General features: G+C 41.5%; 2 protein-coding genes across 4 annotated transcripts in view; one reads left to right on the forward strand and one right to left on the reverse strand.

Moving 5' to 3' along the window:
• The window catches only part of LOC124619269, a 250,941-nt gene that overhangs the window by 131,460 nt on the left and 92,306 nt on the right, over positions 1-27,175 (forward strand). For all 3 annotated transcript variants that reach the window (XM_047145537.1, XM_047145538.1, XM_047145539.1), the window contains exon 3: positions 3,061-3,262. In XM_047145537.1, the coding sequence (XP_047001493.1) occupies positions 3,061-3,262 (202 nt within the window). The remainder of the gene's footprint in view (positions 1-3,060; positions 3,263-27,175) is intronic.
• Positions 7,143-27,175, reverse strand: part of LOC124619271 — a 31,295-nt gene continuing 11,262 nt past the window's right edge. Inside the window, exon 2 of the mRNA XM_047145540.1 lies at positions 7,143-7,398. Coding sequence (XP_047001496.1) covers positions 7,298-7,398 — 101 coding nt within the window. The 3' untranslated portion in view covers positions 7,143-7,297. The remainder of the gene's footprint in view (positions 7,399-27,175) is intronic.

Consider the following 27,175-nt stretch of genomic DNA (forward strand, 5'->3'; position numbering starts at 1 on the left):
CAAAGCAGAGGTGACAGTAGATCTTTTTGAATGCTCACTATACAAGTGTGGGCACCGAGCGGCTCCACTTAATACTTACAAAAAATGTGAGTGTAGAATTTAGTTTAGAACAGCACTTCCCTCCACTGCTCGGCATTCCCCGTACAGTACGTGCCTGCAACCCCCATCACTATTGCCCCTCCATCCGTGCCGTGCCGATTGCGCATTTATCAGCCACGTTATTTTGCACGCACTCTACCACTTTGTCCCCTCTGTCGAGAGGGCATCGGCAAAGCCTCGGACACTACCACCCGTGCTATTAGAGCTGTTATTCCCCTCTCCACGAGTCCCCCCTACCTCTGGCTGCTGCTAAAGTGGACCAAAGACACTGCAGTGGCTACTCAGCTGTGAAAGTGTACTGCAACGTCTCTGATGACATTCCATCATGACAAATTATACGATGACGCTTTCGCCGATTGAGAACTCTTCGGGCTCTTCACTCGTCACGTGATGTGATCCCAGATCCTGATTCAATTCGTCATCCGATTATCCAATGCACTTTTCTACTATTCCTAGAAAGTATTTTCCATTCACAATGTTGAGATAATATAGTTAGCCCAACCCTCGAACTAGACAGAATCCTAGCCATTTCTTGAAGGATTATGTAGTTTCCAAAATAAGTTTCTTCTTATGTTCATCTATAATTAATCATACATCACCCAAAATTGCAATTTTGTGGTTTGAAAGCTCACAAGTAAGGCCTATGTTGAGCATTAATAACACATGTACTTCCTTCACAAATCATGCCAACTCATATACAATTAAACCTCCTGGATTCAATATATTATGCCCAAACTGAGACTCAGACAGGATAATGGGGATCTCTTTCCTTAAAAACCTTAAAATGTTTCTACCTATGCTTTGGAACTCGGTGCACCTCTAAGGATGGCAGTATGTGTATCTTATGTTTCTGTGTCTGAGCAGATATTTCCTCTCAAAAAGCTCCTACAACCGCCACCCCATCTCGGAAGATGTCTTTCTTTGATAGAATTCGTCACGTGCAAATATAACTTAACAACCCCAAACAATAACTGTACTCTTGCCTATGACATTTTATAATTTTCGGTTGCAAGTATGATTTGTTTGTTGGAAGACGTAGGGGCACACAACTCCTCTGGAGTGGTGTATATTACCACAGTCGAAACGAGGGACTCGTTGCATTGGCATAGCGAGGTGGAATGAAAGCACAAATTGCATTGGCATAGCGAGGTGAAATGAAATCACAAATTGCATTGGCACAGCGAGGTGAAATGAAAGAATAAATTGACCAGATGAGAGTAGGACTTGGACACTGAGGGTTCCATACAGACTTATTTATGTATATGAAACAGTTTATTCATTTATCAATCTAGAATATTAGTGACTTGTGCCTGGTATTGACATTGATACTTGCAAGGTATGAGTCCCAGAGATTCCAAGACTTCCAGGAATGTTTTAATTTCATGTTTGAAATGGCAAAAGAAATATATTTTTCATATAACAAAATTACAAATCCATAATTTTCTTTTTTTTCCCTTTATTTATGCTGCGAAAATATGCTTTTTGCCAACTTTCATAACTCTACGTCAATGAGGAGTACCCTAAATTTTAATGAGCGAGTTTGCGAGTATCAAAATTTGTGATGTAAATAATCTGTAATAATATGTAATAAATAATAAATCTTTGGATTACATTGACTTAGAAGCTTACATTCTTCACACTGCCGAGGGACTGTAGACGTTAAGGTGTGACAAATTTCAACTTGATATGTGTACACATATCTAAGAAAAAGGGATTTTAACAGATTGTGGACAGTCAGTCTGTCTGATAACAAGAGACAAATAAAATGTTTTTCATGTGATATAATTGCAAATTAACAATTTTTGGAGTTTTTTCCTTTGGTTGTGCTGTAAAAAATTGCTTCATGCAAAATTCCATGATTCTGCATCCTATAGGTTTCGATGAGTAAGTTTGTGAGTATCAAACTTGCAACGTAAATGGCCATATCTTTTTATTGCACTGACATAGAAGTTTATTGCTCCAGTGGGTGTGTAGCACACTTTGTACACATGTGACGAATAGTTGTCTTTACGTTACTGAGGTAAACGTGTATGTGCAAAATCAGAGTTTAATCTTAGTGTTATTAAACAGTGATAAAATAAACTTACATTATATGAGCTAAATAACTGTTTAATTAAACAATAATAAAAGAAAACCTTCCTCCGTGTCATGCTGTTGCCACGTACAAGTGTTACCCCACAGTGATGGCCCACTCGAAGCATTACACGGCACAGTCGGGTCAGGTCCGTGCGACCCACACTTGGTTACTAATTATCTTGTAGGTAACTGCCCGATTGTGGGATCGTGCTGCTGGCTCAGAATCTGGGCATTTTCTTGCTTGAATCGTAATTTTTTTTCATCTAGGTTGCTGTTTATTTTATATTAGTGCTGCTCTTTCGGCTGTACGACAACACAACTTATTACTGTGTTAGCTGAAGAAACAGTGAAGGAATAGATATGGACTTCAAATTGTAAAACTAGGGAACAGAACAAAACAATATCATTTGCGATCGGTGCACTTTATGCGCAGGCACGCCATTTCGAGGGTTAAATTTTTTTCTTCACTGAGGGACGGTAGATGGTAATATGTGAGATAAATTTGAAGTGGATATGACTACGCATTGCAAAAAAAAAAGGTTTTTAACAGTCTGACACAGACAGACAGTTGGACAATAGAGTGAAACAGTAAGGGCTTCCGCTTTTAGCAATTGAGGTACAGAACTGTAAAGATAAAGGTACTTCAAATGATCTTTTCGTTCTATTGCCACGTGAAGGAACCGGTAGCTCTGAGAGGTAGTGTTGTTCTTGTTCTTCCATTTTTGTGTCTGTGTTTGTTGCCATTTAATTTTTTTATCTGTTTACTTCTGGTTTTATGAGAGCATAGCTTCAATTATACATGCTAAAATAGGTTACTACACACTGTTTGCAAATTGTCAGAGATACTATTTGCGAATGAACTATCGACACATTACTGTGTCGCAGGGCCCTGTGGCAGTGCTACCTGGATGACCGTAAGGGTGGTGGGAACGAGCAGGAAGCAATAGAGATCTTCCGAAACATCCCGAACCTGTGTATAGTGCGCATGTGGTTCAATGTCAACCCCCTCATCATCCAGGAGCTCTGCGATCACTGCCCGAGGCTCGCGGAGTTGCACCTCCATCCCAGTCAGAAGCTCACCTACTCGGTAAATGTCACATCTTTTAAAGTGTAAGGTAAGTAAACCTGCCAGTGGTTACGCAGGGGAGCTGTTCACATCTCAGGAGATACACAAATTTTCCCTGGGCCTTCATTAGATCATTAGGGGCATCGTGGAAAGGCAGTGGACATGGTGTGTAAATTTTCTGACGTTTACGGTTCAAAATCGACCACTTTACAGTTTGTACTAGTAAAGTATCAGCATATTTATTTCTGAAATTGGTAACTGTCAGAGAATTTCAGTATCTGTATCCGTAGCCTCTGTAAACGCCACAGCTGGAAACAAAACTACAGTCAGAGCACACTTTCTCATTTCTGTTATACACTGCCACCAGCAGCACTCCGAGCAGACATAAAGCTGAGCCTCTGGATACAGTATCGGATGAGTGAGAATAGTTTGTACTGACTTGTAATATAATTTTTGCAATAGGAAGTGTGTGTGGTGCCATAAATATCGGCAGTCACTAAATGCCTTACTTTCATAAGGGCCTGAAATGTACGAAACGGAACAGTTGTTGTTGTTGTGGTCTTCAGTCGTGAGACTGGTTTGATCCAGCTCTCCATGCTACTCTATCCTGTGCAAGCTTCTTCATCTCCCAGTACCTACTGCAGCCTACATCCTTCTAAATCTGCTTAGTGTATTCATCTCTTGGTCTCCCTATACGATTTTTACCCTCCACGCTGCCCTCCAATGCTAAATTGGTGATCTCTTGATGCCTCAGAACATGTCCTACCAACCGATCCCTTCTTCTAGTCAAGTTGTGCCACAAACTTCGTTTCTCCCCAATTCTATTCAATACCTCCTCATTAGTTACGTGATCTACCCACCTAATCTTCAACATTCTTCTGTAGCACCACATTTCGAAAGCTTCTATTCTCTTCTTGTCCAAACTATTTATTGTCCATGTTTCACTTCCATACAAATACTTTCAGAAACGACTTCCTCACGCTTAAATCTATACTCGATGTTGACAAATTCCTCTTCTTCAGAAACGCTTTCCTTGCCATTGCCAGTCTACATTTTATATCCTCTCTACTTCGACCATCATCAGTTATTTTGCTCCCCAAATAGCAAAACTCATTTACTACTTTAAGCATCTCATTTCCTAATCTAATTCCCACAGAACCACCCGATTTAATTAGACTACATTCCATTATCCTCGTTTTGCTTTTGTTGATGTTCAATTTTATATCCTCCTTTCAAGACACTGTCCATTCCGTTCAGCTGCTCTTCCAGGTCCTTTGCTGCCTCTGAGAGAATTACAATGTCATCGGCGAACGTCAAAGTTTTTATTTCTTCTCCATGGATTTTAATTCCTACTCCGAATTTTTCTTTTGTTTCCTTCACTGCTTGCTCAATATACAGATTGAATAACATTGGCGAGAGGCTACAACCCTGTCTCACTCCTTTCCCAACCACTGCTTCCCTTTGATGCCCCTCGACTCTTATAACTGCCATCTGATTTCTATACAAATTGTAAATAGCCTTTCGCTCCCTGTTTTTTACCCCTGTCACATTCAGAATTTGAAAGAGAGTATTCCAATCAACTTTGTCAAAAGCTTCCTCTAAGTATGGGAAAATTTATTTTCAATTTTCTTGTAAGCTACAGATATCTTTTGAAGAATAACTTTTTTTTTAAGAAGAAAAAATTATTAGTAAACAGCAGAAGACGTGACCTTTTGTAGAAAGATGTTGTACATCTACTCAACATTGTGACATCTGCTTTACTAACCTTCCAGTCACATGAATGAGTGAAATAAGCCTCCTAGCTGAAGAGGGAACCACACAGGCATCAAAAGCAATAAAACTGTTTACCCAAACAGAAGATACAAATTCTGTAAGTGTTGTTATACCAGAACTACAGACTGAAAGAATCTTAAACACATTTGATTTTCAGGCAAAAGTGATTACATTTACAAAAATATTTGTGTATTCGAAAGTTGATTGAAATGTAAGATTGTGCGAATCATTAGACTCCGTACAAAGCTGTAATGTTAAGGGAAGTGTGTATCATAATAACAGATAACCTCTCATAGAACTGACAATAGAAATATATGCTTCTCGTGTATGACATATATGTTTAAATTCTCTTGCTTCCAGTGGAGTGAACTGAAAGTGAAAGTATTTTTTCATGAACAAGTTGTAGTTTATGTCACTGAATCAGTAAGATTAGACCGCTTGTACATTTATTTCACGATCATGTAGAAATACTTGGAACTCGCACATGAAGTAACTATTTTAGGATGCCTGTAAACAGGGAATATAAGGAATTATCAGGGAATTTCATGCAACTGCAAAATATCAGGGGATTTCATAAAGTATCAGAGAATTTTCTTGCAACTACTCAATACTTTTTTTTTAATTACTGCAGAGAGGTACTTTGTGCCAGCATGTTCATCACAGTGGTTCATGCTCTTTATGGATTGCAGTTGAAAGCTTAGTACACATTATTGTTTACAATAACACCATAATTGTTGAGACCTGTATTTGTGCTTGTTGTTCTGTGATATAAACTGTGGAAACTGAGTCATGGAACATACGATGCATATGTATCATATAATGACCTTACATACTCTTTGCCATTGTTAAACATAACAGTATAATATAAAGTTCCATAGTCCTAATATCATTCTCTCCATTCGTGCCAAAATATAATCACCATCATCATCATCATCATCTCTCATCTCTCCACTCTCCACTCTTTTCAACATTTCACGAGGACCCTATTTCACCATAGTATCATCACCTGATAATTCTCAACCAACCAATTTAATATTCTAAAATCAACCTCTACATTACGCATTTATAGTCAAACTACAATCAATTCCAGTACACATGTATCACTCAACTATTCCATTAAAGAATATTACTATCATTATCAACAGTTTTCATCTATGTGATCTGAAAAACAGTTTCCTTACTTAATTAGCATTTATTGCATTTATACAGGATGACAATTATTGAACTATATGAAAAAAAATGCAAATTAGTTACAAACTATGGCATGCACACACTTTATTTAACATGTAAACATCATTACAGACAGTCGGATGTAGGTTATAACGTGTCCGATTTGCCTGCCGTCATTGGCGACGATATGTTGCAGACAAATAATGAAATTCTGCACGAGCCGCTCAAGTGTCGGTTCATTGATGCTGCCGATGACCACCTGAATGATCGTTTTCAGCTCAGCAATGGTTTTGGGGTTATTGTTGTACACTTTGTATTTAATTTAGTCCCACAAAAAGGAGTCACGTGTTCATATCTGGAGAATATGGCGGACAATTGAGGCCCGTGTAAGTGGCCTCTGGGTACCCCAGAGCCAGAATGCAGTCCCCAGAGTGCTCCTCCAGGACATCAAACACTCTCCTCCTTCAGTGGGGTCAAGCCCCATCTTGCACGAAACACATCTTGTCGAAATCAGGGTAACTTCAGATAATGGGGCTGAAATCATCTTCTAAAAGCTTCACACACCATTCGGTAGTCATCGTGCCGCCGAGGAATAGCACACCGATTAATCCGTGACTGGACATTGCACACCACACAGTCACCCTTCGACGGTGAAGAGACTTCTCGATTGCGAAATGTGGATTCTCAGTCCTCCAAAAGTGCTCGGCCACACTGTACTGTGACATTTTCACATGCAAATGGCCGACAACAACAATGCACGTGCACGTGTGCGTAATAATTCCCATCGTGCTCTGTGGCCAACCGTGCAGTTTGAATGTCCTAACACAAACCGTTCAGAAGTTATGACAATTGTATTTCATGTAGTTCAATAATTGTCACCCTGCATATTACATAATCAATGTATAATACATGTATCTATGGACATTACATAGTCAATACTCAAATGTGCTCATAGATGAAGGTTCGTATCAAATGCTTTTATTCACAAAGTTTGTAGAAATTCTAGATTTTTTTCCATAATAATTCAGATGCTGACTGTGAATCTGCAGTGTAACAAGTCTGAACCATCTTCAAAATGATACAAGTTTCGAATAACAACACACACTATTTCACCTAACTAAATACCGTGTATCTGCAAAGTCTCTCTACAGTGGTGAGCCTCGCATGTCTCGCCTTGTGGTGCACACAACGTCGGCACCACATTTGAGTGTCTCCTGCAACAGGAAGGGAAAAGGTAAGTTAGTGTTTCTATTAGCAGATACTGTAAGGGGGGCCACAGTCACACACGGGATGACCCCTGTGGTTAATGGGACCAGACAGACAGGTTTTATAGTTAAAGTCAAAGTCCAGACAGACAATAATCAAGAAAAATAGAATAAAAGAAGTTTCATGTACAGTAAATAGGGATAATGCTAAGTGCGAGGGTCTACGGTTTGTGCGCAGTCGACCTGTCTGAAATGCTGACAATTTGCTCGGTCAGTAGATGCCGCCCGGCGGCACTGCGACGAGGGTGCACCACCTGTCCGCCGTCTGCAGCGCGCCAATTAACTAGTGAGGCCTCGGGCGCCAATATGTCTTTCTTTGCTCACCACGGAGCCTTTTGATATGACCGTAATTAGCCAGTGTTAGGACGTCGGACACAGTGGTCGTGGGTGTGCGTAGCGTGCTTATTTTTTATGATCTGTCTTTGTTAATAAAACTGTTTAAACATACTTCTCGTGTTCGCGTATTGCCGTACCTCGAGGACCCGCCGCTTACTAGTCCTCACAAATATTTTGTCTAATTGTCATTCGTGACAACAATACAAACTACCCCCTTATAGAAGTGGTGTCAGCATGGGGATAATTATGGAAAATCTACAGTCCTGAAGAGGTGCAGCACAACGTGAACTTCGATCGGCAGCAGCGTGAACATCTTCTGACTACACGGGGACATCCGGTGCTGGAATTCAGGTCGGTCTCCTCCAGTTTGGATAGAATACGAAAGGCAGTGACGGATGTTTATTTTACATTCGAGTGACTCATTGGCGTTAAATTAGACGAAATGTCGCAGTCCGATCTGGGTAACATTGTCAACCTACAAACTGTTATTAATGAATTGCGAGAAGAGATTCGGCAGTTAAAAACAAAGACGTGAGCGTAACATTCCGAAAGACTTGTCAAATGATAGTTCGTGCAGTACAGGTACAACTACAATAAACAATTTTTCATTATTGCCATCAGTACCAGTGTTTAGCTGGAAACCCAAAGATGATGTGTGAAGGTGTTTTTTCGTAAACTTGAAGATGCCACACAGTTAGGATCCTGGACAGATTCCAATAAGCTAGTGGCCGCCAAATTAAGAATTCAGGGAGCAGCACAACATTTCACTAGCGTGGAGCCTACTTGCATGCAAACAGAAGATTACAAAAAGTTTAGAGTGATTGTTGTTCAGAGATTTAAACGTAAAAACACAATCAGATTTTACAGAGAGCAGCTTCTCAGTTTGCGAATGCGACGAGACGAATCTATCGAGCAGTTTGCTGACAGAATTCGAAACATCGATGCTCAAACATGCGAGTTAGTAGAAGATGAAAATGAAAATCACATTCAGTTGTTCGAAGCCGTCCAGAGAGCCTTGGACACATTCATTCGTGGGTTGCACAGAGAGGAAGTAAGCAGAGCTGTTCTATTGGCATGATATAAAACGTTTCAGGAAGCAGTAGAATCAGCTGTTGATTTTATTGAAGCACTAAGAAGACCGAATGAGATGCAGAAACAAGAACGCAGAGTTTTCAACACCACAGTACAATGCTACAGATGCAGTAAGCTGGGTCACAAGCATAAGAATTGTATAGCGAATCGAATCTGCTGTCAATTGCAGGTTGCAGGGTCACGTTTTGAGAGATTGTCGCAACAAGAAGAAAGGTAATGCAAATAACAGACAATCTGCCAGATCTTTAAACAAGTACGGGGATGTATGGGCTACCCCTCCTTCTGCCCGTTGCCAGAGACAGTGATTCTTGTTAGTTCCAGTGAAAATCAGACTGAAAATGACTTCTTGATAGGTGCTCTATATCGTGGGAGAAACATCAAACTACTTATTGACACAGGAGCACAGACCTCATTAATGTGGTGTGGCATGCATAAACGGGATAAATTGAAACAACCGCTATTAAAAGTGTGAGGGTTAAATGGAGGGAAGCTACGGAACTATGGAGAAGTCGACGTAAAATTAATTCTTGGCCAAGGCCAAGATGAAGGGGAAAATATAGATAAAGATAAATACACAGCAAGGTTGCGAGTAGTTTCAAATAACGAAACACATTATGACGGTGTACTTGGATTTGATTTCTTGTTTGCTAATGAAGCAGACATATTTGTCGCAGAAAGAAAGATCAGACTAGGCCGTAGCAACTACAACCTAGGAAATCGTTCTCCAGATCATACTCGAAGGAGCAGCAATACTGACGTTGTGGGAATGGACTGCCCAAATGATGCATCAGTTCAAATCGTTGAGTCGATGTTCAAACTGATCAGCCTCAGCAAATTCCCAAGGGTGCAGGAAAGACAATCTACGGTGAAGTTCAGTCACCCCGATGCAAGGAAGGAACTTTGTTATTAATTGAGTGATCTGAGAAAAGTGAGTTACTGGATACAACGAATTGTTATGTTTCTAGAAGTGTAGGTGTCGCTACAATGGTGAGACAGAATGTCGCAAAAGTCCCGGTTACAATAACAAATATGAGCAATGAGGATGTTGTTTTGCCCCGAGGAACAAAAGTTGCTGAAGTGTTGAGCGTAAGTAACAGTGACGTAATACAGATTCCAGATGAGATAACAAATGCTGCAGTTATAAACACAGATTTTTGTAACAGTACCGCAAAATTACAATGAGGAGACGAAGTTAAGAATGAACTGAAGCGAAAGATTTGGAAGAAGATAGAACATTTGACAGCTGATGAACAAAAGATTTTAGCTCCTGTTTTGTTGGAGTATGCAGATTTATCCGGAGAACGTGCAAATTTACCTGTCACTCATTTAGTTCAGCATCGTATTCATACAGGGAATGCAGCCCGAATTGCACAGAAACCTTCCTGTGTACCATTCAGTCAAAGAGAGTTGGTAGAAGACATGGTTAAAGAACAATTAGAAGCGAGAATTATAAAACCAAGAGATCCTTCAGACCCACTGTGGAGTTCGCCTGTTGTAATTGTAAAGAAGAAACCAAATTCTGGAGAACGACAGTACTGGGAGATGAAGAAGCTTGCACAGGATAGAGTAGCATGGAGAGCTGCATCAAACCAGTCTCAGGACTGAAGACCACAACAACAACAACAGTTCTGTTTTTGTGTTGATTACCGATCTTTGAATGCTGTGACCACACAAGACATTTACCCCTTACCAAATTTAGTGGAAACCTTGGATTACTTGGGCAGATGTCGAATTTTTCCAGTATGTGATTTAACAAGTGGTTATCACCAGTTAACAGTGCATCCAGATGATCAAGCAAAAACTTCATTTGTAACAGCAACAGGAGTCTACAAGTATCTTTGTATGCCATTTGGACTTCATAATGCTCCAGCTTTATTTCAATGCCTGATGGATTCAGTTTTACGAGGGCTCACCCCAACGCAAGCACTTGTTTACCTTGATGATGTAATAATTTTTGGTGAAAACATGAAGCAGCACACTGAGAGACTACAAGCTGTTTTTGAGCATATAAGAAGCTCAAACCGGTCTTCATCAATAGATAAATGACATTTTGCACAAAGTAAAGTTAACTATCTTGGTCATGTTATAACCAGTGAAGGTGTTCGACCTGATCCAAAATTAATTGAAGATGTAAAGAATTTTCCTGAACCACAGAATTTGAAAGAACTACAGTCTTTCTTGGGATTGTCAAATTTCTACAGATGATTTATTTCCAGTTATGCGAATATAGCATGTCCAAGGACACAGCTACTGAAGAAAGGAGCCACATTTAATTGGTCAACAGAATGTAAAAAGGCAATGGAAGGACTTAAAACTGCTCTAACCACAGCCCCAGTGTTAGCCTATCTGGATTTCAGTAAACTTTTATTCTTTCAACAGATGCATCCAATTTTGCCATAGGTGCAATCTTGCCTCAAGAAGTTGATGGTCATGAACATCCAATCTCATTTGCTTTTCCAGACAATTAAACAAAGCAGAATGTAATTATATCAAAATCCAAAGCACAAAGCTCCTTCTCAGTAGTAGTATAACACATAACAGATGTTTCTTAACAGGAAGAGAATTTACAGTTATTACAGATCATGCCACACTTAAATGGTTATTGAGCTTAAAGGATCCTAGTTCCAGATTAACAAGATGGGCATTAAGACTGAGTGAGTACCAATTTAAGGTTATTCACCGACCTGGTAAACAACATGTGACTGCTGATGCAGTGAGTCGAAAAGTCAATGTTTGTTTTACAATAAGTCGAGCAGAAGAGTTAAAGGCAGCTCAAGAAGAAGATCCACAATGAAAATTATCGAAAAATGATCAACGTTTTGTCGAAATAGATGGATTATTGTACAAAATCACTAGTAAAAGAAACTGCCTAGTTATTCCAGAAAGCATGAAAGAGCAAATCATGAGAGAACAACACGGTTCTTTATCATCAGGACATTGCGGTAAAAAAGCAACAAACATTAGAATTGCCGATCCACAAAGTTGACATTTTCGAGTTTCTTTCACAATGTGATTCCTGTAACAGACGGAATAACGTAGGGAAAAGTAGAACACCATTGCAAGAACTGCCAGAGACAAGCGAACCATTTGAACGAGTAGGACTAGATGTCGTAGGACCGTTGCCTAAGACTAAAGATGGAAACAAATACATATTGCCAATGTTAGAGCATTTCTCTAGATACCTTCTCATGATACCGATACCTGACGTCCGCCCCCAGTAGCTGAGTGGTTAACGCGACAGACTATCAATCGTAAGGGCCCGGGTTCGATTACTGGCTGGGTCGGAGATTTTCTTTGCTCAAGAACTGGGTGTTGTGTTGTCCTAATCGTCATCATTTCATCCCCATCGACGCGCAAGTCACTCAAGTGGAGTCAAATCGAAAGATTTGCACCCGTCGAATGGTCTACCCGACGGTGCAGTGGCCCGGTGTAATGTTAAGCTCTCCTTGTACAGCTTAAGCGTTTTTGTGGACTTACTTGTTGAAGAATGCTGGTCCTGCTTTCTTGCAGCGCCGATGTCTTCTGCTAGCACCGGACACTTCTCCAAAGATTTCACTGCTAGGAAGGGGAAATTTTCATTCTCTCGCTCTCTCTCTCTTCTTATTTAAAAAATTCAATGTACCAGAACATATTTATTTCCAGTTTGTACAAAAAAACAACAACTTTATGACGTAAGCCCACACATTACCGGACACCCAGAATCGGTTAATTACACATTTTTGAACACAATTAATACATAAGCTTTTATCGTGGCTGACTATCCACATCCAGACCACGTACTCTCAACAGCAGCTACACGTCTAATAAACAGTCACTATCTCGAGTCTCTCCATTTGTTTTTTTAACAATACAAAGCTACATTACTCTTTGCAGCCAGCCACGGAGCTTCCGGGCCGTATTTGTTTATTCTTGTCAGGTCGCGCCGAACACTTGCCAGCGCCGACGAATTATCTCCCTTCCAGTTTCGCCTGCACAAACAATAAGTGGGTGCAGTATCCCGTGCTCATCCTTACGCCCTGCTTTAAAATAACGCATCTTCGAAACGGCTGGAGCACAAATGTCTCCAGACTTTCATAAAATTCTGGGGGCACTACAACGGGAGGCCCTAGTCATACAACATTTACATTTTTTTAATACCTGATCAGAGCACTGAGACTATAGCTAAAGTTTTTGTAAAAGAATGGATTCTTAAGTTTGGATCACCATTAAGTACAGTTAGTGATCAAGGAACGAATTTTATGAGTGAATTACTTAAACAGACTTGTAAGCTCATGCAAATAACTTGGTTAAGGACTACACCAGCACACTCTGCAGGAAACGGAAGAGTCGAGCGAGTCCACAAGACAATTATTAAAAGGGTTTGCCATTATGTGAGCAGCAAACACGACAATCGAGATGTCTGTTTACCGTACTTGGTAAGTGGTTAGAATGCCAAAATGCACAGCTCAACTGGCCTAATTCCATACGAGATCGTTTACGGAAGAAGAATGCGTTCACCCTCGGACGTTGCACGATCGACTGCCGGAATCGGCAATGAACACGTAAGGGGACTAGCACGCAAGCTAAAGGAAGCATGGTGGGGAGTGAAACAGCGAAATCGTCAATCCTTTCTTCAAAAACAGGACAACACGACCGCCAAGCAGCAGTGCCACAGTGTCGAGTTGGAGATCTTGTGTATCTGAGCAACGTGGTGTTAAAGAAGAGTCAAGGCAAAAAGTTTAAGAAGTTTTCGAAAGGACCATATCCAATCTTGGAGGTGTTGTCACAAGTCACTCATAAGCTCCAACTGCCCTTTCATTCGATTGTCGTTCGTGTCAATTGTGTAAAAGCCACTTTTAGGTAGATTTCCTGTAGTATCGCAAGACGACGAGGGCTGACCAAGAGGCAGACCTGCTGTTCTCAAACCCAGGAAGTGAGAATTGCGAGGTCGCAGTCCGAACTTTGAGGCCGTGGCATCGCCACCTTCTGAGCGATCCTGTTCCAGACACCCCTACAATCTGCATTAACATGGGTAGTGGGTGAAAGTACAATGTGTGTGTTTATTTCAGCCATGTGCTTCTGTGAATGTGTTGTGAAAATTTAATATTGAAGCTATTACACAAGTGCACAAGTGAAGCTAAACCTTTTATTCCACAGGTTACCACGAGAAACTCATTTATTTTATGATTATTGTTAACTCTAGTATTCATAACTAATTAACCATGCTCATTTTTATTCTAATGTTTGCTATGATAGCTTATTCTACTAATGCTGTAGTAATAGTACCACAGAGTACAGGTGTTTCGTTTTACAGATCCTACCATCAATTGAGCGGAAGCTAGATGCGACCTATACTATAATTTACCCTGTTAACTCTTACAATTTATATGATTACTGTAAGTTAACCACCACACACTCTTTAATGATTGAAGATGAATTAACTGTTATACATTTCAAAATTATGCTTTCATCTAGCAATGGGTATAGAAACAATAAGATTTATACTTACCCTGTGAAATGGAGACAGGCAGGTATTCATATAAAGTACATACTGAATGATATCTACTGATCAGCAAGGATCAAGGATATTTTGTGTCCCTAAACGAAAATGATTTGCATATGTGTGAATGTAGTCATAAGTTAATTTGCCCTGAATTGGCAGTGTTCTTAGATAGTAGAGTGTACAGCTGTGAGAAAGAATTGTGTATGAATCATCCCCCAAGAGATGATTGCCCTAGAATTTTAACGCATCTTTATCATCCATTTGTTAAACGATGTTGTGAAGGTATAATTTTCTCATTTAACTCCACCCTTGATGTCACATTTGCATGTAGAAATTATGATACACATGAGCTACATTCAAATTGAGTAATAGTGGATTAATCTTGAATACCACACATTATGGTTTATCATGTGAACTATTTGATATGCCTAGTATATTGCCAACTACATTTCATGCAACTGGACAGTTGCCATTAATGAGAATGTTATCTGTTTATTACAATGATTCATACATATTAACATAAGGAAAACGTTCCTTATCTAGTTTTTCTGAAGACAGTAACTAAGCACATCCATGAAAATGTAATCTCTTCCAATAATGAGTTAAACTTCACTGAAGCAGCAAATAGAATTAAGTCCTTTGATTCATCCAGTGATGTTAATGCATACTTGATTGTCAGTATTATGTTTTTACTGCTTTTATTAATTTGTCTTTTGTGAACAGCATTTGTCATGTACGAAATTGTCATACTGACGGCACGCTTCTCTGTACCGAATGTTACTGTGTCTGCAAATGAAATACATGTTGCAATGCCCTCTGATGCCACAAATGGCGAAATAGATTCATAACACCCAGGAGGTCGTTCTGAGCCACCTACGGTTGCTCTTTTTCTTTGGGGAGAGTGATGTAAGGGTCTACGGATTGTGCGCAGCCATACGGTACGTAATACGCGCTCGCCAGCCGACCTGTCTGGAATTCTGACAATTTGCTCGGTCAGTAGACATGTGTCCGGCCGTACTGCAACGAGAGTACGCCACGGCCGCCGTCCACAGCACGCCGATTAACTAGCGCAGCCTCTTGTGCAAATATGTCTCTTTTCTTAGCTCACCACGGAGCCTTCCGATACGACCATAATTAGCCAGTGCTAGGATGTCAGACACAGTGATGATGGGTGCGCATGGTGTGCGTGTTTTATGATCCGCCTTTGTTAATAAAACTGTTTAAACTTACTTCTCGTGCTCGCGTATTGCCGTACCTCAAGGACCCACCGCTTACAGATACTGACAGATATTTCGTCTAGTTATCATCTGGGGTAACAACACAAACTACCCCCTTATATAAGGATGGTATCAATTTACTTTATCAAAATATCAGTGGAATAAAAAAATAAAGTAGGTGAGCTACTACTGTGTTTAGATGATCTCAAAAATAAGAATGAGATTGATATACTTTATCTGTCTGAACACCATGTAACTGTGGGGATGGAAAGTGTCGGCATCAATGTGTACAATTTAGCATCTTACACTTGCAGATCTGGCATGGATATAGGAGGAGTTGCCATTTACACAAAACAAGGGTGTATGTACAAATCTGCAGAAGTAAGCAAATTTTGTGTCGGTCAGCACTTTGACATTTGTGCATGTGAACCACAGCTTGATAACGTAGTGTTAATTTTAGCAACAGTGTACAGGTCCCCATTAGGTGATTAGGAGCTATTCATAAAAACTTTGACTCCCTACTATGCTGTCTGACAGGCAGAAAGAAGAAGTCATTAATCTGTGGGTGATTTCAATGTAAACTTTCTAAGCAATTCTGATAGGAAAAATGAACTAGAAGTGTTATTAATTCCATATAACTTAGAATCGGTGATAAATAAAAATGAACTAGAAGTGTTATTAATGCCATATAACTTAGAATCAGTGATCAATTTCCCTACACGTATAGCTCGAGACAGTAGCACTCTAATATATAATGTATTTGTGCAGCAAGAGGATGTAGAACTAACACATACTTTCCCTGTGATAAATGGATTATCAGACCGTAATACACAACTGATTTACTTAAAAAAACTTAGCAGCTTGTTATATTTCAGAAACCATTAAGGTGTAATGCTGGTCAATTTGTTATTTAGAGAAAGTTGAAGAAATGTTAATTGAGGAGATGCATTTATCATTGGCATATGGCTCATTACAAACAACATATTTCTTGATAAATGTGTATCCCATTTTGAACACTGTTGTCCCAAAAAAATTACTAATTGTAACACCAGTTTTCCAAGAAACCTTGGATGACTACAGGTATTAAATTGTCTTCAGAGAGGAAAATAAAATTGTATGAGGCAGCAAGAATTAGTAAAGACCCAGAAGTAATTTTACACTATAAAAATTATTCTAACTTCCAGAGAAAAGGTCTCAGAAAATAAAAAAATATGTATATTACAGGTGAAATTAACAACTCCGGCAATAAAATCAAATCAGTATGGAATGTTGTTAGAAGAGAGACAGGAAAAATAACCACTGGGGTAGGTAGTATTACTATTAAAGAGAATGAGACCATCCTAACCAACAGTACACAAGTATATAATATATTTAACAATCATTTCTTAAGTGTAGGTGAAAAAATTGGTGAGAATAGTTCAAACGAAAAAGCCAAGCTGTACATGGAAGAGTCAGTTTTGAGAAATCCTAGTCAGACTAATTTTAAATCTAACAACATCTTCTGAAATAAGGAAAATCATTAAATCTTTGAAAAATAAATGTTCTGTTGGAGTAGATGACATCTCTAAAAAGATATTAAAACAATGTGGAATGGCTACGGGTGATATTCTGAGTCACATATGTAATGCATCACTAACTCAAGGTATTTTCCCAGACAGGTTAAAATATGCCATCATCAAGCCTCTCTACAAAAAAGGGGACAGCACAGATGTCAATAACTACTGGCCAGGATCCTTGCTCACAGCATTTTAAAAAATTGTCGAGAAAGTAATGTACTCGAGACTGGTTAGCCATCTCAGCAGTAATGGGATATTTAGTAAATCACAGTCTGGATTTCAAAAATGCTCGTCCACTGAGACAGCAATATACAATTTCACTGAACACATAATTGTGTCTTTAAATAGTAAAATGTCACCCATAGGAATTTTCTGTGACTCATCCAAAGTGTTTGATCATGACATTATGTTACAGAAATTACAATTCTATGGGATAAATGGAACAGTATATGAGTGGTTTAAGTCATACCTACAGAACAGGAAGCAAAAAGTCTCTTTGTATGGTTTAAGTGATTTAAGGAAGTTTTCCACCTTATTGAACTGGGGTGAAATTAGATTAGGCGTTCTATGGGGTCTGATTGTGGGTACCCTTCTGTTCATCATCTACATCCATGCTCTGCAAGCCACCTGACAAGTGTGTGGCGGAGGGTACCTCGAGTACCTCTATCGGTTCTCCATTCTATTCCAGTCTCGTATTGTTCGTGGAAAGAAGGATTGTCGGTATGCTTCTGTGTGGGCTCTAATCTCTCTGATTTTATCCTCACGGTCTCTTTGCGAGATATACGTAGGAGGGAGCAATATACTGGTTGACTCTTCGGTGAAGGTATGTTCTCGAAACTTTAACAAAAGCCTGTACCGAGCTACTGAGCGTCTCTCCTGCAGAGTCTTCCACTGGAGTTTATCTATCATCTCTGTAACGCTTTCGCGATTACTAAATGATCCTGTAACGAAGCACGCTGCTCTCCGTTGGATCTTCTCTATCTCTTCTATCAACCCTATCTGGTACGGATCCCACACTGCTGAGCAGTATTGAAGCAGTGGGCGAACAAGCATACTGTAACCTACTACTTAATTTGTTTTCGGATTGCATTTCCATTATTTATTTCTTGATATATGTGAATGACGTCCCTTCTTATTTGAAACAGGAAGCTAAACTAACTCTGTTTGCTGATGATACAAGCATCACTATTAATACAGTAAAAGAAAGTCCAGTAGAAAATGATACGAATAATGTCTTTGTGGAAAAGTTATTGATTGGTTTTCTGCAAATGGGCTTGCTCTGAACTTTGAAAAAATACAGTACATCCAATTTTCTACTGGAAGGAGTACAGTTCTTCAATAAATACAACACATCAACTGAAGTCAGTAGCCAGGGTAAAGCATACTAAGTTCTTGGGTGTCCATATACAAGGGTCACTCCAAAAGAAATGCACACTTTTTTTGTAAAAATACAGTTTTCATTCTGCATGTGTGAAAGTTTTGCAGTGTGTAGATACATCCTTCCCGCTTGTTTTCAAACTTAGTTCAATCTGTTCTCGTGAGTGGCACCATCACAGCATGTCTTCAAGATGGCTGCTACACTTGACGTTCATCAGGAGCAACATGCTGTCATAGAATTCCTGTGCTGTGAAAACAAGACAGTGGGAAACATCCACAAGAGGTTGAAAAAGGTGTATGGAGATGTTGCTGTCGATTGCAGTACAGTTAGCCGGTGGGCAAGCAGGTTACATGATGAAAGTGGGCATGGCAAGGACTCTTGTTTGTGGACATCATGCCGAGTGTAACCATCATAAATTCTGATGCATATGTGATGATACTGAAGAAACTTATAGCTCGACTGAGTCGTATTCGACCACATCGGCAGCAGCCCGATGTTTTGCTGTTGTATGACAATGCACGGCCACATGTCAGTCAAAAAACCATGGAAGCGATCACAAAACTCAGATGGACAATACTGAAACACCCGCCTTACAGTCCTGACCTGGCCCCATGTGATTATCATCTCTTTGCGAAACTGAAAGACTCTCTTCGTGGAACAAGGTTTGAAGATGATGACTCCCTTGTGAACACTGCCAAACAGTGGCTCCAACAGGTTGGTCCAGAATTTTACCATGCGGGTATACAGGCGCTGTTTCCAAGATGGCGTAAGGCAGTTGAGAGGGATGGAAATTATGTAGAGAAATGAAAATATTGTTCCTAAAGGATGTATCTACACACTGTAAAACTTTCAAACATGCAGAATAAAAGATGGATTAAAAAAAAAGTGTGCACGTCTTTTGGAGTGATCTCGTAGATGAGAATCGAAATTGGACAGTTCATATTTTGCATCTCCTAAAGCAACTAGGTTCAGTAACAACTTTTGCAATCAGAATAATTTCTAATTTTGAGGATATAGAAATAGCTAGCTAAAATATTTTTCATACTTCCGCTCTCTGACATCATATGGAATAACATTTTTGGGTAACTAAACACTTAGGCAAAAAGTAATTCACTGCTGAAAAGAAAGTGGTTAGAATAATGTGTGGGGCTCATAGTCACACATCTTGTAGGCATCTCTTAAAAGGTTAGGAATTCTTACAAAAGCCTCACGGTACATTTACTCAGTAATGAAATTTGTTCTCAACAACATGGACCACTTTGGAAACAACGGTGACATTCATGATTATAATACCAGAAGAAAGAAGGACTTACGCTATCCTCTACTTAACCTATCTTTGGCACAGAAAGAGGTAAAATATGCTGCTATAAAACTTTTCTATAAATTACCAGATGAAATAAAATGTCTGACAGAAAGCAGTAACAGTTTTAAAAATAAATTGAAGTCACATCTCCTTGACAACTCCTCCTATGCCATATATGAATTCTTGAATAGGAATAAATAAATCTGTAGGTATAACATATGCAATATATGCATTTTGTACCATTTAAGGGAATGGGATAGGTAATAAAAATTGTAAGGTTTTTTTAAAAAGAATCCCTACATTCATGTATGCATTTTTTATGCACTTGACATGTTCCTTTTTACGCACTTGACATGTTGCACTGTGAGATTGATCAGTGGAACACTAAGTGTGCTGTGGACCTGCAGTGGTAGGCTGGGAGTAGTAGTGTTGCATTTGCATTGCAGCTGTTAGTTGTGTGGTTGCCCAGTTCTTATGTAAGCTGTGTGGTGAGAATGCTTACTACTGCACAGAGAGCATTTTTAGTGGAAGAGGTTTTCTGTGCGGGAGGAAACTTTACGGCACATGTGAGACAGTAATTTAGATTGGGTTTTTCCTGCTTCGAGGTGTCCATACCGTTGACACGATACGTGATTTAGTTCGCAAATTCCAGTCGGCAGGTTCAGTTTGTAATGCACCGCGATCTGGTAGCCCACAATTTTAACAGAAAGGGAACTCGGTGACATTTCAGGAATCGTGTGGCAGAATCCGACAAAATGAGCGAGGAGATTATCGTGAGTGGCTAAATTCTTTTGTATGACAGCTTGTATGGCTGTAACAAAAGGATTGGGGATGTAACTGTATAAAATTACTGCCGTGCAACAATTACATTCTACGGACTGTGCGAAACGAATACATTATTGTGAATGGTTACAGAAATTTGTGAACCACCATGGAGTTGGTGTTTTAGATATAACCTTTTCCCCTGATGAGGCTCGGTTTCACCTATTTGGCTACATTACTTCCCAAAATTCATGACTTTGTTCATCGGAACATCCACGTGTCTTTAGAGAAAAGCCGTTGCACCCAGAGAAAATTGCAGTGTGGGTTGCCAGAATGTGTGCACGAATTGTAGGGCCGCTTTTTTTGGTACTACGTTCACTTCTGATGTCTATTGTTCCCAGATAATTTTTCACTTTATTGACCTGTCGGATAAAAATTTCCAACAAGACAGTGCTACTGATCATATGGCACACCCGTCCCTGTGACTTTTACCTGAAATCTTGGGAGACAGAGTAATTTCGAAAGGTCTCTGGCTCCTACACTTACTGGACCTCTCTCTGCCTGACCGTTTCCTTTCGGATGCAGCTAAAACGTTTGTGTATCAAAACCACCCAAGACAATAGATGAACTGAAGACAGCGATAATAACCGATTACCTGCACTCGATTACATGTGAAACATTGGTAAAGGTTTTCACAAATAAATGTGAGTATGTTGAACTGTGCCTTCGAAAGGTCTGGCATTTTATGTGACTGATGTTACTGATGTGGAAAGCCCTCGATTTTAGGGGCCTTAACTTTTACAAATGGATGTACAGATCATTGCCGACACATTTCACATGGAGATGTTAGATCGCTTCACTAACTGTTTGCTAAAGTAAAGTTTGTTTCGTGTCCTTCTGAAGAAGACGGGTTTAAAGCTGTTGAAAATGTGATTAAGCTTAATTGAAAACTGCCATTTATTGCAATTGACTGGCTGCTTATTCAGCTGCTGAACATCGTACTCATTAGCAAAAGAAAGAAGAGAAAAGTATAGTCTGAACAATGCAACAAGGGAAGAGCGATGCTTAAAAATAAGTGCACGGAAACAAAGATGGAAAACTGGTACTACTGGAGAAGTTTAGCTAAAACTACCGCTCATCAGAAAAATAAAGAAAGGATAGTAACTGTTATAACTTCAAGTTGAACAAATATATTTCAAGGACGATGCGTACACTTTGGAAAATAGACGGACAAAAGTGAGCACATTTCAGCAAAGGACAAAGACGCAGGATCTTTCAAAGGAGCCAATTGCGACAACAACCGATACATTCGAGGTGAAATCCATGAAAGGAACAGGGACATACATGTTTGGTCGTCCACGACACGAAATGCCAAGAAGTGCTGTCGAAGATGTTTTTCGTAATCAGACCAGTCTTCCGCCGTCTCGTCGAGGTAGAGACGAAATCACGAATTGCATTTGTGAGAAGTATTTGCTGTTCAATGAGACCTTGCAATAGTTGCTCTAAAGTAGCCGTGGAAACATGTGGGTCAACGATGAAAAAGAAAAATTCACTACCTCTTCGCCACTTGTTATAACTTCAAGTTGAACAAATATATTTCAAGGACGACGCAATACATGTAAGTCACAGATCAAGTAATCAGACTCAGTTGTGATTTGACTGTTAACGTGTATACTCATCTTACTCCGAGTCTAGCGGCCGCTGGCTGGCTGGCTGCTTAGGTGGCGCTACTGCTGCACGGCTGGCAGACAGCGCCGCATGTGGAGGACGCGCGTAACTGTGCGGCGGCACTTTGAAAGATCGGCGAGTCACAACACTTTTCCACCCTTTGAATTTTTTGCACAGATCTCGATGGAGGTGGCCTGTAGATTGCTAACGTCCATAGGTGTTGTTTGACTGGCCATAAAGTCTCGAGGAGGAGGCTTCCCGTACAGACGGAAGTGTCCCCAATGATAACTGGTCGAGATGACAGGAGTCGTGGGGGTAAAATCTGTTGGAACCCCGTGCACCGAGCCGGCCGGGGTGGCCGAGCGGTTCTAGGCGCTACAGTCTGGAACCGCGCGACCACTACGGTCGCAGTTTCGAATCCTGCCTCGGGCACGGATGTGTGTGATGTCCTTAGGTTAGTTAGGTTTAAGTAGTTCTAAGTTCTAGGGGACTGATGACCTCAGAAGTTAAGTCCCATAGTGCTCGGAGCCATTTGAATCCGTGCACCAATCTTCCCGTTGCGGCAAGTCCGGTTGTTATAACAGGAGACATGGCTGATGTGTCCGTGTCCGTAGGAGAAGGAGGCGAGTAGAGTTGCTCTGACAGATGATGGTCATCTGGTTCCTGCATGGGCATGTCTCCTGTTGGCATCAGTTCTTGTGCTGACACCGATATGATGGTGAGAGGACTGCGTTGTGAGTAATGACAGATTCCAGGATCCCGAGCGTCAGGTAGAGCTGAAAGTGGTGTAGCGGCATCCGGAACAGGCGTTGCCGGCACACGAGGCCGAAGCTTGTCCGAATGACGCACTGCAACACCCGTGTTAGTCTGGATTTCGTACAGGTGTCGGCCACGGTGTCGTAAGATGCGGCCAGAACTCCATTTTGGCCACCTGCCGTATCCTCGTACCCGTACGAGGTCGCCGGTGGTGAACCGGCCAAGTGAAGGCACCCGTGGCCAAGAGGTGGAAGGCCGCAGAAGATGAAGTAGCGTGCGGGACTGTCGGCCGTGTAAGAGCTCAGCCGGGCTGTGGTCGCCCGTGGGGGTGAAATGGTAAGAAGCCAGAAACTGGAGAAGCGCATCATCAGCAGCAGAAGAAGTCAGGAGTTTCCTCATCTGAGCCTTAAATGTGCGGACCAGTCGTTCAGCCTCACCTTTTGACTGTGCACGGAACGGAGGGGCCGTGACATGCATGACGCCGTGACGGGCACAAAATGCCGCAAAATTGAAAGAGGCAAAATGCGGACCATTATCAGTAACAAGAGTAGAGGGAAGGCCTTCCAAAGAGATAATGCGAGCTAGAGCATTGGTGGTTGCCGCGGTGGTAGGTGACGTGCAACGGGCAATGAAAGGAAAGTTAGAGTAGGCGTCAATAACGAGAAGCCAATAAGTACCTACAAAAGGTCCCACGAAGTCAGCACGAATATGATCCCAGGGCTTCTCAGGTGAAGGCCACGGTGACAAATATGACGTTGGGGCGGCGGCCTGTGACGCACGAGGGCCGCAGGCAGTGGCCGTGTGGGCGATTTCCGAGTCGATGCTGGGCCAGTACACATGACGGTGCGCCAGAGATTTTGTGCGAGACACACCCCAGTGCCGTTGGTGAAGCATGTGCAAGACCGAAGCACGCAAATACGCAGGTACCACAACACGCGGCGAAGCATTGTCGGTGGAAAGGAGGATAACACCATCCCTAGCCGTGAGGTGGTAACGCAAAGCGTAGTAGTTCCGCAACGGATCAGAAGTCTTAGCGGATGGTGATGGGGAACCCGTCCACAACACGCTGCTCGGCAACATCCAGGTGGAAACACAAAAGTTCGTCCCTATCGAATGCCAGATCAGGACCCATGGGAAGGCGAGGCAGTGCATCAGCCATTTGCATGTTGAGCCGTCGGCCGGAAATGAATCTCATAATTGAAACGGGACAAGTAAAGAGCCCAACGCTGGAGGCTGTGTGCAGTCTTGTCGGGAAGTGACGTGGATGGATGGAACAAGGAAACAAGTGGTTTGTGATCCGTAACAAGATGAAATTTGGATCCGTAGAGAAAAACACCAAACTTATGAAGAGCATAAATAATGGCCAAAGCTTCTTTTTCAATTTGAGAATACTACTGTTGGGCATCCGTGAGCGTTTTAGATGCATAAGCAATGGGTTGTTCAGAACTGTCAGAAAAATGGTGCGCAAGGACTGCACCAACCCCGTATTGAGAGGCGTCCGTGGCAAGAACAAGATGTTGGCCAGGTCGATAAGTAGCATCTTCAATTTCTGGAAAGCCGCATCACATGACGCGGACCAGTGAAACGGCACGTTTTTATGCAACAGGCGATGCAACGGCTGAGCCACCGAAGCAACAGATGGTAAAAACCTGTGATAGTATGCAATTTTCCCCAAGAAGGCCTGCAGTTCCTTAACAGATGTAGGGCGAGGAAGGGCATCGATTGCAGCGGCAGTTTGCTGAAGCGGACAAATACCATCCCGAGAGAGTTGAAACCCCAAGTACGTGATAGATGCCTGAGAAAAATTTTTATTTCTGAAGATTACACTTAAGACCGGCAGTCTGTAAGACATGAAAAAGTGTGCGGAGGTTTTGAAGATGTTCGTCAGTGGTGGAGCCAGTGACAACAATGTCGTCCATGTAATTTATACACCCAGGGACAGGGAGCAATAATTGTTCCAAGAATTGCTGAAAGAGAGCAGGGGCGCTGGCAACCCCGAATGGCAATCATTGTTATTGATAGAGGCCGAAAGGTGTGTGAAGGACCAGAAACTGCCGGGAAGCAGTGTCGAGAGGAAGTTGATGGTAAGCTTCTGACAGGTCAAGTTTAGAAAAATACTGGCCTCCAGTAAGTTTAGTGAACAATTCTTCAGGTTGAGGCATAGGGTAAGTGTCGATAAGGCATTGAGCATTTACAGTGGCTTTGAAATTGCCACAGAGATGAATATCACCATTTGGCTTAGCAACGACAATGACGGGAGAGGACCACTCACTGGAAGTGACAGGAAGCAAGACCCCTGAAGCAGTGAGACAATCCAGCTCCCGTTTGACCTGATCACAAAGGGCCACAGGAATGGGCCGAGCCTGAAAAAACTTAGGCCGAGCAGTGGGTTTGAGCGTGATATGAGCTTCAGAATCATTTGCACGGCTTAGCCTAGGAGAAAAAAGGGACGAAAATGTCGTCGACAAGGAATCCAATTGAGCATAAGGAATAGCATCAGAGACGATATTGACGGAGACATCTATGGAGAACCCAAAAATGCGAAAGGCATCGAAACCAAAAAGATTCTCCACATTACTATGGTCAACCGCAAATATGGGAACAGTGCGAATGACACATCTGTAAGATACCTCAGCATCAAATTGTCCCAAGAGAGAAATCTTCTGTTTATTGTAAGTCCGTAATTGCCTAGTGATGACAGGTGACAGGATTGGAGAACCCAACTGAAGATACGTCTGAGAATTGATGATAGTGGCAGCAGAACCAGTACCCATCTGCATGCGAACATATCAACCAAATATTTGGACCGTAAGGAATAACTTCCCTGAAAGGGAAGAAGTACAATTGACAGACAACACAGAATCAGAATCAGCGTCATGTTCATGAACATCATGTATGTGCTTGGATTTGCATATGGATGACACATGACCCTTCTTTTTGGCATTTGTGACACACGGCCCAACGTTGTGGACAATCCTCTCGTGAATGTTTCGTAAAACACTGCGGACATGAAGGAAGTTGCCGTGGGTTTTGCTGCAGTTTCTTAGAGGTTTGTTTACAGTTAAGCCGAGGCTGCGCTCGGGAACGTACTGCGGCCACATCGGCCGGCGGGGACACGCCACACGCTTCGTCAACAGCACACCGAGGTTGTATTTCCCCGACGTCACCCCGTGCCTCTATTTGCGCTCCAGTGGCGTGAGAAATTTCAAAAGACTGAGCGATGGATAGGACTTCATCTAGAGTCGGCTTTGCCAACTGAAGGGCACGTTGCCCAACTTCTTTGTCGGGCGCCGACCGGATAATAGCATCCCGTACTGTGGAATCGATGTAGGATTCTTTGTAAACTTCAGTAACAAATTGACACTTTCGACTGAGGCTATGAAGTTCAGCAGCCCAAGCGCGATAGGATTGATTCGGTTGTTTTTCACAAATAAAAGGCAACACGAGAGGCTACCACATGCGTACGCTTTTGAAAATAGACGGACAGAAGTGAACACATTTCGGCAAAGGACAAAGATGCAGGATCTTTCAAAGGAGCCAATTGCGACAACAATCGATACATTTGAGGTGAAATCCATGAAAGGAACAGAGACTTACATGTTTGGTCGTCCACGACACGAAATGATAAGAAGTGCTGTCGAAGACGTTTTTCGTAATCAGACCAGTCTTCCGCGGTCTCGTTGTAAGGAGGAAAAGGAGGTAGAGACAACGATGAGAGATGCCCCGCCTTTGATGCCGTGCCGAAATCACAAATCGCATTTGTGAGAAGTATTTGCTGTTCAATGAGACCTTGCAATAGTTGCTCTAAAGTAGCCATGGAAACATGTGGGTCAACGACGAAAAAGAAAAATTCACTACCTCGTCGCCACTTGTTATAACTTCAAGTTGAACAAATATATTTCAAGGATGACGCAATACATGTAAGTCACAGATCAAGTAAACAAAGTAAGACACGTGTACACTTCAACAGTCAAATCACAACTGAGTCTGAGTCTAGCGGCCGCTGGCTGGCTGGCCGCTTAGGTGGCGCTGCTGCTGCACGGCTGGCAGACAGCGCCGCATGTAGAGGACGCGCGTAACTGCGTGGCAGCACTTTGAAAGATCGGCGAGTCACAACAGTAACAGTGATAAGACAATAGGGTAACAATATGAAAGGGGTGGCCTCTAAAATGAAGC

Source organism: Schistocerca americana, chromosome 6, assembly GCF_021461395.2.
Source record: "Schistocerca americana isolate TAMUIC-IGC-003095 chromosome 6, iqSchAmer2.1, whole genome shotgun sequence".
Lineage (NCBI taxonomy): Eukaryota > Metazoa > Arthropoda > Insecta > Orthoptera > Acrididae > Schistocerca > Schistocerca americana.